The 11973-nt window shown below is 51.5% G+C and overlaps 1 protein-coding gene across 1 annotated transcript; it reads right to left on the bottom strand.

The window, feature by feature from the left end:
* Positions 1–3678: 3678 nt before the first annotated feature.
* Positions 3679–11110, bottom strand: CHST12 (carbohydrate sulfotransferase 12). The gene is made up of 2 exons (XM_084295637.1): positions 10985–11110; positions 3679–5339 (listed from the first exon to the last, which is right to left on the bottom strand). Exon 2 carries the CDS (start codon positions 5242–5244, stop codon positions 3985–3987), a length of 1260 nt encoding a protein of 419 aa, XP_084151763.1. The 5' UTR covers positions 5245–5339; positions 10985–11110; the 3' UTR covers positions 3679–3984.
* Between the last annotated feature and the right edge of the window lie 863 nt (positions 11111–11973).

Raw genomic sequence — 11973 nt, 5'->3', positions numbered from 1 at the left:
AGTGCACAGCCAAATCCCTCCACAAATTATCCCAGGGAAACTTTTTGCCCCATGGGTTGTCCGTGGGTGATGGGTCTATAATTTTGTCCCAAAATGTGAATTAAACGGTTAAAGCAAAAATTTTCGAGATGCAAAGGAATCCATGAGTTAAGGACTCTCCATACCCTGGCAAAGCCATGCCACTGCTCAAAAAGCAAAGAGCTCTGAGGCCTGACAGTCCTTCCCTAGAGCATGCAGGGGCTGTGGGGACAGGTCACATACCTCGTGCTGTAGAGGTGAGTCCTGCATCGAACAGCAAGGGACCCCATCTGTCAAATGGCTGCACAAAGACTTCAGTTGTGACGCTGAGCAAGCACAAAAGCTGGTTGCAGTTCCACCTGGGAACACCTCGGTCAAACCCCGGGTTATTTTTGCATCTGCACTTCGGTTCTGCCTGGTTGGAGACACCGGGCTGGCTTTTGCCAAGTGGTCAACCCCAGGGAAAAGCAAGCCAGAAGGGGAACAGGACATAATTTTGCAGGCTGAGCATGAAACGACAAAGCCAGGTTTATTTAGACACAAGTAGGCCACTTCAAAGCATTTTTCTATCCCTTATAAAATCAGTACCGGCATCAAAGCCATCTAAACTTGGGATTTTTAGCCCCTCTCCTGACTTGAGTCCAGCACGGATGCATACTGCCTGCCTTTGCCAATCATTCTGCCATTATTTGTCAAATACCGAATTCCAGCTCATTTAGAAAACCAGGGAGAGGAAGCACGGCTGGTTTGAACTCTTTGTCCTCCCCCTCCCCAACCCCTCCACTTTTACATCATCAGAACCGAGCAAGAAACCCACAAAAAATGCACATTCCCGAAGCCGGAGGCTCTGTCCCAGTTCTGGCAACGCAGTGGTCTCACCACAAAGCTCAGCGCAGCCTGGATCGCCTTGGACTCCGTAACAATACATTCACAGTGGTGGAAGGGTGGGGAGAGAGGGCTTCAAAAGAAAAAGCAGCGAGGAACAAGCTATTTGCAAGCCAGAAGCCACCCGCTGCAAAGCGACCCTCTCCATCGGAGCTTCTTGCTCCTCCCTGCAAGCGTTTTGGAGTGTGGCAAGGGGAAGCACAGAGAGCTCTGGCTGGGTGTGGGTCTGCAAAGACTGAAATTGCTTAAATGCAAAAGCAGGCTGGACTTGGGTGAAAGAGGGTAAGCATGGAAGACAGCCCTCTTGAACCATCCTTACCACCCTGACCACAACTACTGAGGGTGAAGCTGCTGAGGAGCCTGCAGGCAGCTTCCCAAACCTTGCATGTGGAGCACGATGGACCTAAGAGTGCCTCGGGGTGGTATTAGCACATAATGCTGGAATTTACCCACTTTGCCCAGCTTCATGGGGGAACAGAGGAGGGAGGGCAGTGCAGAGTCTCCTCTCTGAGGTTTGCAAAGGGAGGGAGGATTTTTTCTTCTCCTGCTGTTAAAATTACAAGGCAGATGGAAAGAGAGGATGCTCTCCCATCATGCAGCTGCCGGGTAGATTTGCAGCCACCCTGCGTGTTCTCTGCCAGTTGCACAACCACCAAAAACAAGAGTCGAGAGGGGTAACACCCTGCAACCAATTCCTCCTCCGCCCACAACAAGCGACTTACAGCCGGGGACCACGGAAAGATGCTCTCGCTCTGCCTGGGACAAGCCACAGCCATGAATCACAGGGTGGCTGCAGGTGAGGATGCAGCTGCAGCTGCTTTGCAGGACGAGCATCACGGGGGGCACATGGGCTGAGCACGGTTCAGAGGGGCAGGAAGAGACAGGGCTCGGTCGAGAGGCGTAGGGGAAGCAGCTGGAAGGAAGTTTGCACAGCTCATGCTATGCTGCGCTTGGCAGCGCATCTGCGCGATGTTCCCAGCTGCCCACGTCTGCAAATACTAAACATCAATTAAATTGAAATTAAAAGAAAAAAAATAAACACGTTGTAATGACAACAGCCTAAAACATCCATGCTGTATCTTTGAAGAGCAGGATGAACCTGCCCTGAAGAAATGTAAATATCACAGGAACCGTGAGACTCTCGGGATTACTCATTACAGGAGACGAAGAGTCTCAACATTTTTCTGTTTTTCAGCGATTAGCTTGTAATTGAAAAAAAAATGAATAGATCAACACTTTTCTATTATTAGTTTTAAATAATGACTCAGAAACAGGAACTTCCTTTTTCCCCAAGCTGTGAAGATCTAAGCACTAAGAATCAGATCATGGCTTCAGGCTCATTTAAACTGCAAATATCTCTGCAGAAATTACAGGAGAGTGCTGTGAATACAATGAGAAACAGATTCTTTGCCTCCAGCATAACTACTTGCTATTACCTTTCACTTAAAGATTAAAAAGCTTGATGCAGCCTATTTACTAGGAAGAGAGCACTATGCCAAGAAGACACATGCACAGAGGTTGGAGAAGTAAAGAAATGGGGAGGAAAAGTCATGCCTGCTGATGGCCTCCGAGAGAAACTGAGAAAATGTCAGCTCAGAGGAGCCTGCCCAGAACACAGAGCTGCCTCCCAAAGCCTGAACCTGGGCTTTAATCACTGATACCATTCACAGCTCAAGAAGTAATTAAGCATTTCAGCTCTAAAGGAGTTCCCTGCCCAATCTGCAACGCAGGCTGTTTTTGCAGAGCAATTCAGAGAGAAGCAGATTCAGCTGATTAGATACAAAAAGTGTCTCTAAAAGCATTAATTTCCTTTGGGAAGCAGCCCACAGGCTCCTAGCACAGTGGGCAACCATCACTCCTGCAGCAGGTCCCAGCGAGGCAGATGATTAAATCTGCATCAGTCAGTTGGTATAAACAGAAATGCAGCGGATGAGGATGCAGTGTCACGAGCAATAGTCAGCACTCTGAAAACAAATGAATTTTGAGACCGCCTTGGCACACACCAATTGAAAGCAATCTTTTGGGTTTTATTCTTTCTGGGATAAGTATCTGCACCCCTGCCCTGTCCCCTTAAAGCACTCACAGTGGTGGTGGTGTAATACAGCAGTGACTAGGTCATGGAGCAGCAGACCTCAGCCCCATCCTGCAACAGGATGAACTGTTCCTGCCTCAGCTGCTGTGGTGTGGAGCCGTGATGCTGATTTTTTTCATCCAGGAGCACGCTCTGCCCATCCACGTTGGCCACAACCCCCAAAAGGACCATTGTGGGAGATGCAAGGCATGGAAGCAGGGGCTGAGCAAACATGTTTTTGGAAAGCAGAGCCCCTCCACCACTTTGCTGCAAGTGGAAGCAGTGCAGGGGTGCTGGGCTGGCCACGGGTGTTGGCATCAGTGCTCCCAACAGCCACTTCCCTTCAGTGACGCCAGCTGCGAGCATCACCAGAGCTCTGGTACTCTTCCAGGGACGTTTGGCAGAGTCAAAGAGCTGCCCCAGCTGCCTTGCATCCAGCTCAGAGCGACCGTGAGCAGACGTGGCAGGTAAAAGGCACTACTGACAAACCCAGCTCCCACAGAGATTCGAGCGCTCTGCCAACACCACACCTCCAGCACAAACAGCCCCGAGACAACACAGAGAGGCAGATGCACCACTTCGTTTTTTTTTTCTTTGACTTTTTGTTTTTTTATTCCTTCCTTTCCTTTGCCACAACACACGCTTCGTATTAAATATCTTAAATATATTAATTTTAAAAAAGTATTAATAAAAAGCTACTGAAGGACACAGCTGGCAGAGTGACCATGGGCAGCAACCCATTGCAAACATGGGGACATTAAAAAAAAAAAAAAGAAAACCCAGAAAACAATGATAAAAAACAGGCTTTTTTTTTTTTTTTTGCATATGCACAGCTGGCTGGAATATCCTGGACTCCAGCATTATTGCAAAAATGGAAGGGGAAGCAGTAGAAAAAATATATTCCATTGTACCAACCTGTACGGGGAAGGGAGTTAAGAGCAAAACTGAGGAGGCTTTAAACATTTTTGGTATTTCAGATGTTCCCTCCCACACCCACAGCCCAATCACTTTTAGTCTTTAAGCAAGTTTTCTGGCTTGGGGTAGCCAAAGAGTACAAAATCTGCTTCATAAAGCTTGTAGAGCTGCTGCCTCCAGGCCAGTGGGATTTTGGCAAACCAGTCATCCTCCCAGCTGCTGGCAGTCCTGTTCCTGTAGCTGGGGGGGAAGCGGAGCAGCCTGTCCACTTTGAGGAGCTGCAGTAGATAAGCAGCATCCTCATCCAGCGTCTCCAGCTTCCCAATGAAATCATAGTCTATCTGGCACGGGTGGCACAGCCGGTAAACCTGCCTCCAGTGCTCGTTGAAGGGGGCCATCTTCTCTGTCCTGGGATCCAGTAAGTACTGGATGAAGTCAGAAAAGGAGACTCTGAGGCCTGCCCCAAAGGCCTCGCTAACAGAGGTGGGAAGGTTGGTATGGTTGGAGTACAGCTTTAGCATGGGGACGGCAAAACGCCGGTAGAACTCCTCATTCTCCAGCTCAAATTTGCTGCGGAAGGCAGAGATGAGGCGGACAAAAGGGTCCCGTACGAAGAGGAACTTAGTGTACTTCTTCAGCTTGATCTTCATGAGGTGCCGGGAGAACTTCCCGTAGCGACGCCAGAATTTGTTGAAAGTCAAGTGGGTGCTGGTGTTGTGAACGTGCTCCCGCGGGATATCCAGGGGGTTTCGGTAGGGAACCCCCTGGTCCAGCAGGCTCTCGCTCAGCACGATCATCACCCGTTTCCAGTTGGTGCAGGCCACCTTGGGGACGTAACAGTAGATGATGCCGTGGCGGTCGTCCACAATCAGGTGGTTGAGCTCATAGTTCGGGATGTCATCAAAGGAGCGCTCCTTGGTGGGGAAGGCGAAGCTGGAATTGGCACAGAACTCCCGCAACGTTCTCTGCCTCTCTATTTGCAGTTTCTCCTGGTCCAAGCTGTTCCTGGCATTGTGTGTAGACCAGTCGTAGCCCCGTACGTTCTCTTCCAAATTGCTCACCACGGGCTTGCTGGAGCCCTGGACAAGCAGCTGCTCTGTCTTTCGGGAGGTAGAGCTGTTCTGTTTCAGGTTCGAACTAAGCAGCTTGGCCAAAAATTCATCCACTTCTGGCAAGGCTTCCCAGTCTCCACCTGCAGTGATACCAGGGATGGCCCCTGGGGAGTGAGGCCTGGAAAAGGATGTGTGCAGGTAGAAGTGCGCCGTTCCCACGTTGTCCCAGTACACGATGATCAGGAGGATCATGAAGATGGAGACCAGCACCACGGAGAGACGGAGGAGCCGTGCTTTGGTCATCCTGACAGCTACTGCGATAGCTGGCTTTCACTTGGGTTCACCTCCGGCTTGCAGAGTGAGGGTTGGGATCCAGCATGGTGCTGCAGACCGGGAGCCTGGAAAGATACCAGAAACAAAGTTAATTGATCCCTTAATCACTCCGTTTTGGAGAGAATGACCTTGCACAGGGCTGACCATGTGGTTCTATGCAGGAAGAGCTGCGTGCTCCTCAGGTACCCATAGGGACTACACGGAGAAGCGCTGATTCTCCTGGAGACAAAGCCTGACTTTCCCTCCTGTAGGTCCTCCCATGGCAGTTTTAATAGCGCCTGGCTCTACAACTGCACAGATGGGGTCATCAGACCTCAAAGCATCCTGACAGCTGACTACAGCCTTTGTCTTCTGCTTCAGCTCTCACTAGCTCCTCCTTCCAGGGAGGACGATAAATTGCACTTGTCCTGTGAACCAGGGACACGGTCAGGAAGGGATTTTGGGGCCTTCCGAATCCAGCCTGTCACTGACTTGAAAGCTCTGAGTTTATGGCCAAAAGGAGGCATAACAAGTTTACTGGTTTCCATAGCAATCTTGGTTTGTTCATCAACCTCAAGCTTCTTGAGTCACATGATTTCATGAGAAGCTGTTTTCATTTAAAAAAAATAAATAAAATATTAAGATTTCAGGCCTCAAGTTTTCCGAGAGAAATCTGAGAGTATTCCAAAAATGCAACCGTATACACAAAGTACACAGAACCAACTACCTTTCAGACCTCCTTGATTTACAAACATCTCAAATACAACAGGAGGAAAGAGGGCTTGAGCCATGACTTCAGCATCTGGTATCACGCTGTGGTCTCATCTCCCCCGTGAAGATGCTCTGCTCCACTGTGCTGAAAACTAGGTCCTTATCAGAGTTATAAATATGTAGCCGAAGATGCCAGTGCCTGAGTGGCTAAACACAGCCCCTGTTGACAGAATATCACCGACTCAACACACTGTTTTATCTCATCTGTGTGAAGGTACCCCATAGATGTCACTTCCACCGTATTTCTTGATAGCTACTTCATTTTATCAAGAACAGAGATTACACAAACAGTTTTCCTGTGAAAACTCACAGGGACACAGCCCCGATAACAGCCAAGCATCAATAAAAATCTAGAAGAATGATTATTTTTAACTGAATGATTTCTGAGGCTAAGGATGCTCTGGTAAATCTGTCTGCGTCTGGCCTGTGTGTTGAGCCAGTACCTCCCCGTAGCTTACCATAACTGATGTTTCTGACTCACTTTTCCCTCACAACTCTTGATCACCAAAGACAGGCGAGAAATCACTGGTAGAAAGGCAGTGAACAGAATCTTTCTTGGGGAGCAAAGTGATTTTCTTATCTTCAGCCAGTCCCATCCCTTCACTGCTGCCCGGTGCTTCCTTGCTGCCTCCCAGCCCCTCTCCACCTGCAGGTTCCCCCAGGAGATGTCTCCCCACCCTGCCGTGTGTTTTCTGCACTGTGAGGCTCACTCCTCACATCACCAGCTGGGGGAAAAGCTGAGAGCACCTGGCTGCCACAGGTGAAGCATCTCTGGGTGTCTGACAGAGGGTGCAAGCAGCCAGACCTGCAAGAAGGAAACAAGGAACATTTCCAGATAACATCTCTTGGGCTCACACAGCTGATCCATCTACCCCCAGCTCTGTCACAGGACCTCACATAAATCATTTAATCTCTGTGCCATTGTTTCTCCTGCCAAGGGCACCCATTCTACCTGTTTAGCTCCTAGGTTTGTTCAAGCACCACAGGACTAAGGAGCAGGCACTGACAGCCATGGGCGAGTAACGCAGCGAAGCGAGGAGCAGCTAGCTGATGTTTTGAGAGAACCCAAGGTCAGCTGTTTGACACAAACCCTCTCTGCAAGGTTTACTGTGAAAAGCCAAATGAAAAAGTGGCTGCTCCACAATCTCCCTCTCCCCTTCAAGCACAGTCCAGTCCCTGATTATAAACCCAGAAGAGGACATACAGATCTAGGACAGGAGCTGCTCTTTCTGCAAACATCCCCATTCTGTTTAACGGCCTCAGCACAAACCCTACCAGCATCAGCTCTGAAAACAAAACAACTTTAAGCAGCCAGCAGCCCTGAAATGCTTTTCAAAACAAGGACTGGGTCTCTCTTCACCCCCAGACTGGAGAGATCGTTCCCCAAAAAGCTGACATTCACACACAACTCTTGAACAGCACCAACCCCCCACTCACGGGGATGCAAAGAACCCCGGAGTCCAGATCCACAGAAGGGCTGAGCCCCGTAGCCCCCACTGGGCAGTGTGCTCTGCTACTCTGAAACTCACAGAAGCATTAAATCACTGACTTGTCTGAGGGGCCATCTGCATGGCTGTGCTTACGCCTCAGGGATGCCAGATTTTAACAAGTCCTGGCTTCAAACACTAGACCAAAAGCATTGGGCCAGGATTTACTAATGAACAGGAGTGGTATCAGATACGGTTATATATCAAAGTATCGGCTCGGTTTGTCCCAAAAGACATAAAATGCAGAAGCGAAGGTTTGGGGTTTTTCCACCCTGGTGTATTTATTTACATTTTGGAGGTGGAGATTGCCAGAAATTCAGCGTAGCTGTAGCCTGCCACGTGGTTTCACGCTGCAACACCAAACACTGCGTTTCTTGGAGTCAAGCTCTGATTCTACATGTTAAAAGGAGCTGGAGGAACTGTGCAGACATAACACACAGTACCCTGCAGAGCAAGAAGCAGGTATTACTCAGCAGTAATTCCTTGCATTTATCTAGTTAAGGCTGAGCACGGGTCAGATCTAAGAACAATCACCCAGAGAGATGAGCACAGAGTTAAGGAAGGGGAAAATTATATACGTACGTCAGCACTTCAGGCCAAGCATCTCGGTCCAACAGCAGAAGATAATGGAGTGATGCTGCCAAGCCTGCTGCTTGGCACATTCCTGGTTTTGCATTTTGCCTGAATCTGTTCTTGCTTTTGAGACAGCTAGCTGCTCAGCACAGGGAATGCTTCCTATTCTGTATGAATACGGTACCCGCTGCGCACCAAATCCCTAATGTACTGGCCTTCCAGCATCGCTCAAGACCTTGAGGGTGGCTGGAATACAGCGAGTCTGGAGAGCTGCAGAGAGCATCCCTTTTTGCCATCCCTGTACCCCGCAGCTCCCACAGCTTCGGGCCGCGCAGCAGCCTGCCAGCATTCCTGCAAAGCTGTCCCAGCCCCGCGCAGACAGATCACCCTCGTGGCGCTGATGGAAGCGAGCGAGGCGCTGTGTGTGGCACGGCAGGCACACGCATTCCTTTGGGAAAACGGAAGGATGCTCTTCGTTAAAGCCACTGTGCTCACACAGCTTTACCCAGCGCACCCCAAGGGCTCGAGCCTGCTTTCCAGGACGCAGCACGCAGGCCTGCCAGAGCATTCGGCTTTCCCAAGACACGCAGCAGTGAGCAGCACAGAATCAAAATGACTCCGCTTCCACTGACTCTGTCAGTGCCAGAGAGCAACCCTGGGAAAGAACAATAACGCAACTTAATTTCTCCTCCTGAGAAAGCTGCTGCAGAACACAGAGTTACTCTGTTGACTACGATACATCCTCTTTCCGAGCACTTCATAAAAGACGCCAGATTGAAAGCACAAATTAGAGGTCTCTGAGCACATCAGAGGGAATGTGCCTTCATCCTCCCCTTGCCAGAATCAAAAGGAAAAGCCTCCAGGAGAAGCCAAGAATTTACATTCAAGTTTAACCCAAAGTCACCAGCCAACAAGAATGTGCACCGGGATGCACACAAAGCTGCTTCTGTGACACGATGCCGGCAAACTGGGAAACAGACCAAGTGCTATAATCATCCTGCACAGCCTCCTGAACAGCCATAACAGGATTATCTCCAACCTGAGCGTGGCCTGGGTGCGAACCAATGACTCTTCTCCCCATCCCAGGCCTGAAAAAGACACCAAGGTGCAAGGTCACTGCTGGCATCCTCTCCTATCACAAGCTGCCATGTCAAATACCTCTCTAGATTGCTCAAACTCCAGTCTAAAACCAGAAAGGAGGGGGGGGATGCATCCCCAGCACTCTTATTGCAAAAGCTATTGCAGATCCAGCTCCTTGGGGATTTGGAAACCTTACTTGCACTTCACAGCCAGTTTGCAATCGTTTGTTCTCAGGGCAAACGGCAGCTTAAGTAATCCCTGTCTCTTTCTTCCTGTCTTCTCTACAACATATCCGTGCAGTGACTACATTCTTTTGCTGCTTCTCTTTGCAAAAGAAAGTAACTCCAGATCTGCTCATTCCCTTGCTGGAGCAGTAAGGTCTACAGAACATAAAAGAGTGAGTATGTACACGTACAGGTATGTACTAGGGACAGTGGACATAATCCCACTCTGTTAACAGCAATGGTTTCTAAAGAACTGTGCCTCCAAAGGCTTCAGCGCAACTTCCACCTCTTCTCTCTGCTCTGTATTTCCTTCCCCACGTTTGCCCTTCTCACACTGCTCCCAGGTCCCTCTGAGGACTCACAGGCCACAAATCAGGCACTAAGCACCCGCTCATCTGCTCATCTGTTCATTCAGATGCAGGAAGCTACAAGATGTCAGATAGCTTGTTCAGGCTTTGGCTGCTTCTGAAGGTCCAACAGGGCAGAAAGAAAACTTTTAAAAACACACACAAAAAAACCCTTAAACCAACACTTTCCTTGCAGCACCTTCATTCAGCAGCAGTCACTTGACCCATGCAGCCTTCTATCCCCACGTGTAGTGGCACACTCCTGTTACTGGTTAGGCTCAAGCAGTAAGCAGGCTCCATCCAGAGCAGGACAACCAAACTAACCTCTCTGTAGGTGCAGAAGAATGAGCTCCTCTCATCCATAACAAATGTACAACGCACTAAGAACCAGAAAAGAATTTCACGCACTTGGCCATCACTCAACAAATTGCTTCTCCACAGCTTTCCAGTATCTGGTGTACTCTGCAGACGAGGGAAGTTTTAATCCATGTAATATCATTCACTATCTACACACGTGCATGCTGTAAGAAAAAAAAAGTGCTTGCATTGCCTGTTTTACCCCAGCTTAGCACATGTATGCTGGAGACCAGCAGAAGAACATCTTAATCAAGGTAGCCGTGCCAGCGCCTTCCCTCCCACAAAGCCTGGTTTGTACAGCCTTGGCAGCGCCAGGCTCCTCTTTAGCACCCATCTTAGGAAGCTGTCCCCACAACCATCCTTCTACCCCTGCCAGCAGGGAACACGCCGAAGGCAGCCCGTTCTGTCCATTTGCTCACTGCATTTGTTGCAAGCCTGAAGCACTCCCACAGCTCCTGGCCTTAGCACCTGGGGAAGAGTCTGAGCGCGTCCCGGTGCCTGCAGCACAGCCCTGGGACAGTTGTGGTGTGCCAGCAGCAGCTCCCTGCAACTCACCCCATCCGCGTCTGCCCTGGGAACGCTTTATTAAAGCGCAGCCTTCTCCTGCTCGTAGCCCAGCTCTGAAGCTTTTCTCTTTTAAAGTTCAGATGTGAGGGCTGGCCGTGCTGGGTGAGCGATGGGAGCCGCTCCCCCAGGGGCTCCGCTCCCAGCCTGTGCGCCGGGGGCTGAAGACGGCGGGTCCTGAGGCGGCCGGGACTCGGGGAACAGCCCGGGGGGACAGGGGGACAGGAGGGAGGACAGGAGGACAGAGGGACAGGAGCTGCCTCAGAGCTCGGGGATTTGGGGGGGGGGAGGCACCGAGGGGAAGGCGAGCGGGGCCGTGCAGCCCTACCTGCTGCCCGGGCTGGGCGCTGATGGCGAGCGGGGGCTGCTGCTGGCGGCGGGATGGAGTCACCGGAGGGCCCGTCCGTCCGTCTGTCCGTCTGTCCGTCCCTCTGTCTGTCCGTCCCGTCCCCACTGCAAGCACCGAGCCCCGCGCCCTCAGCCCGGCCCGCCCCCGCCGTGGGCGGCTCCGCGCTCACCTCCGCCCGGGCGGCGGCGGCGGCGGCGCCTTCCTCCCCCTCCTCCTCCTCCTTCTCCTCCTCCTCCTCCTCCTTTTCGCCTTCCTCCTCCTCCTCCTCCTCCTCCTCCTCGGCCCTCTCGCGAGACGCCGGGCACCGGGGGTCCCCCCTCAGGGCCGCGGCGCAGGCGCCGCTCCGCCCGCAGCCCTCAGGGCCCGGCCCCGGAGCCGTGGGGGGGCACCCAGGGAAGGGCTCTCGGCTCCCCTCAGGGCTCCCCGAAACGTGGCCGCCTCGCCAGCTCGTCCCGTTGGGCAGGGAGAGGCTGGGGGAGCGTTGTTACGCGGGGGGGTGCTGGTAGCTTGGTCACAGGCAGCGTGCCCGTGTATCTGGGGAGAAGGAGCGAAGCCTCTCCTGTGACGGTGTGGGGACAGGACAGGCAGAGATGGATGTGACGGCGGTCATCCTCGTCCTGACATGAGCACGGCATCCTGAGGCATCTGTGTGCTGGAGCTCACACTTACATGCAGCCACTTGAAGCTTCTTGAGGGGAGAAAGAAACTGTGCAGCTCCTTGGGTTCTGTCCCACTGGGCCCTTTAGAGCAGGGCACAGCACGGCTAGGAGGTGCTGCTCAAAAAGCCCAGAACAGCTTCAACTCCCTTTTCTGCTCCTACCCGTTGTGACCAAGAACCAAATCCCCAGAAAAGGAGCAGGGCCCTGCTTTGTGCAGGAGCTGGGTCTGGGACGTGGGTTGAAGCCTCAGTTACAGCAATCCTTCAAGCTGCAAAGCACATTTACGCATTCCACCTCAGATTTCAATGG

This window comes from Netta rufina (assembly GCF_964035555.1).
Source record: "Netta rufina genome assembly, chromosome: 15".
In the NCBI taxonomy this organism is placed as follows: Eukaryota; Metazoa; Chordata; class Aves; order Anseriformes; family Anatidae; genus Netta; species Netta rufina.
This window is presented reverse-complemented; position numbering and strand designations above follow the sequence as displayed.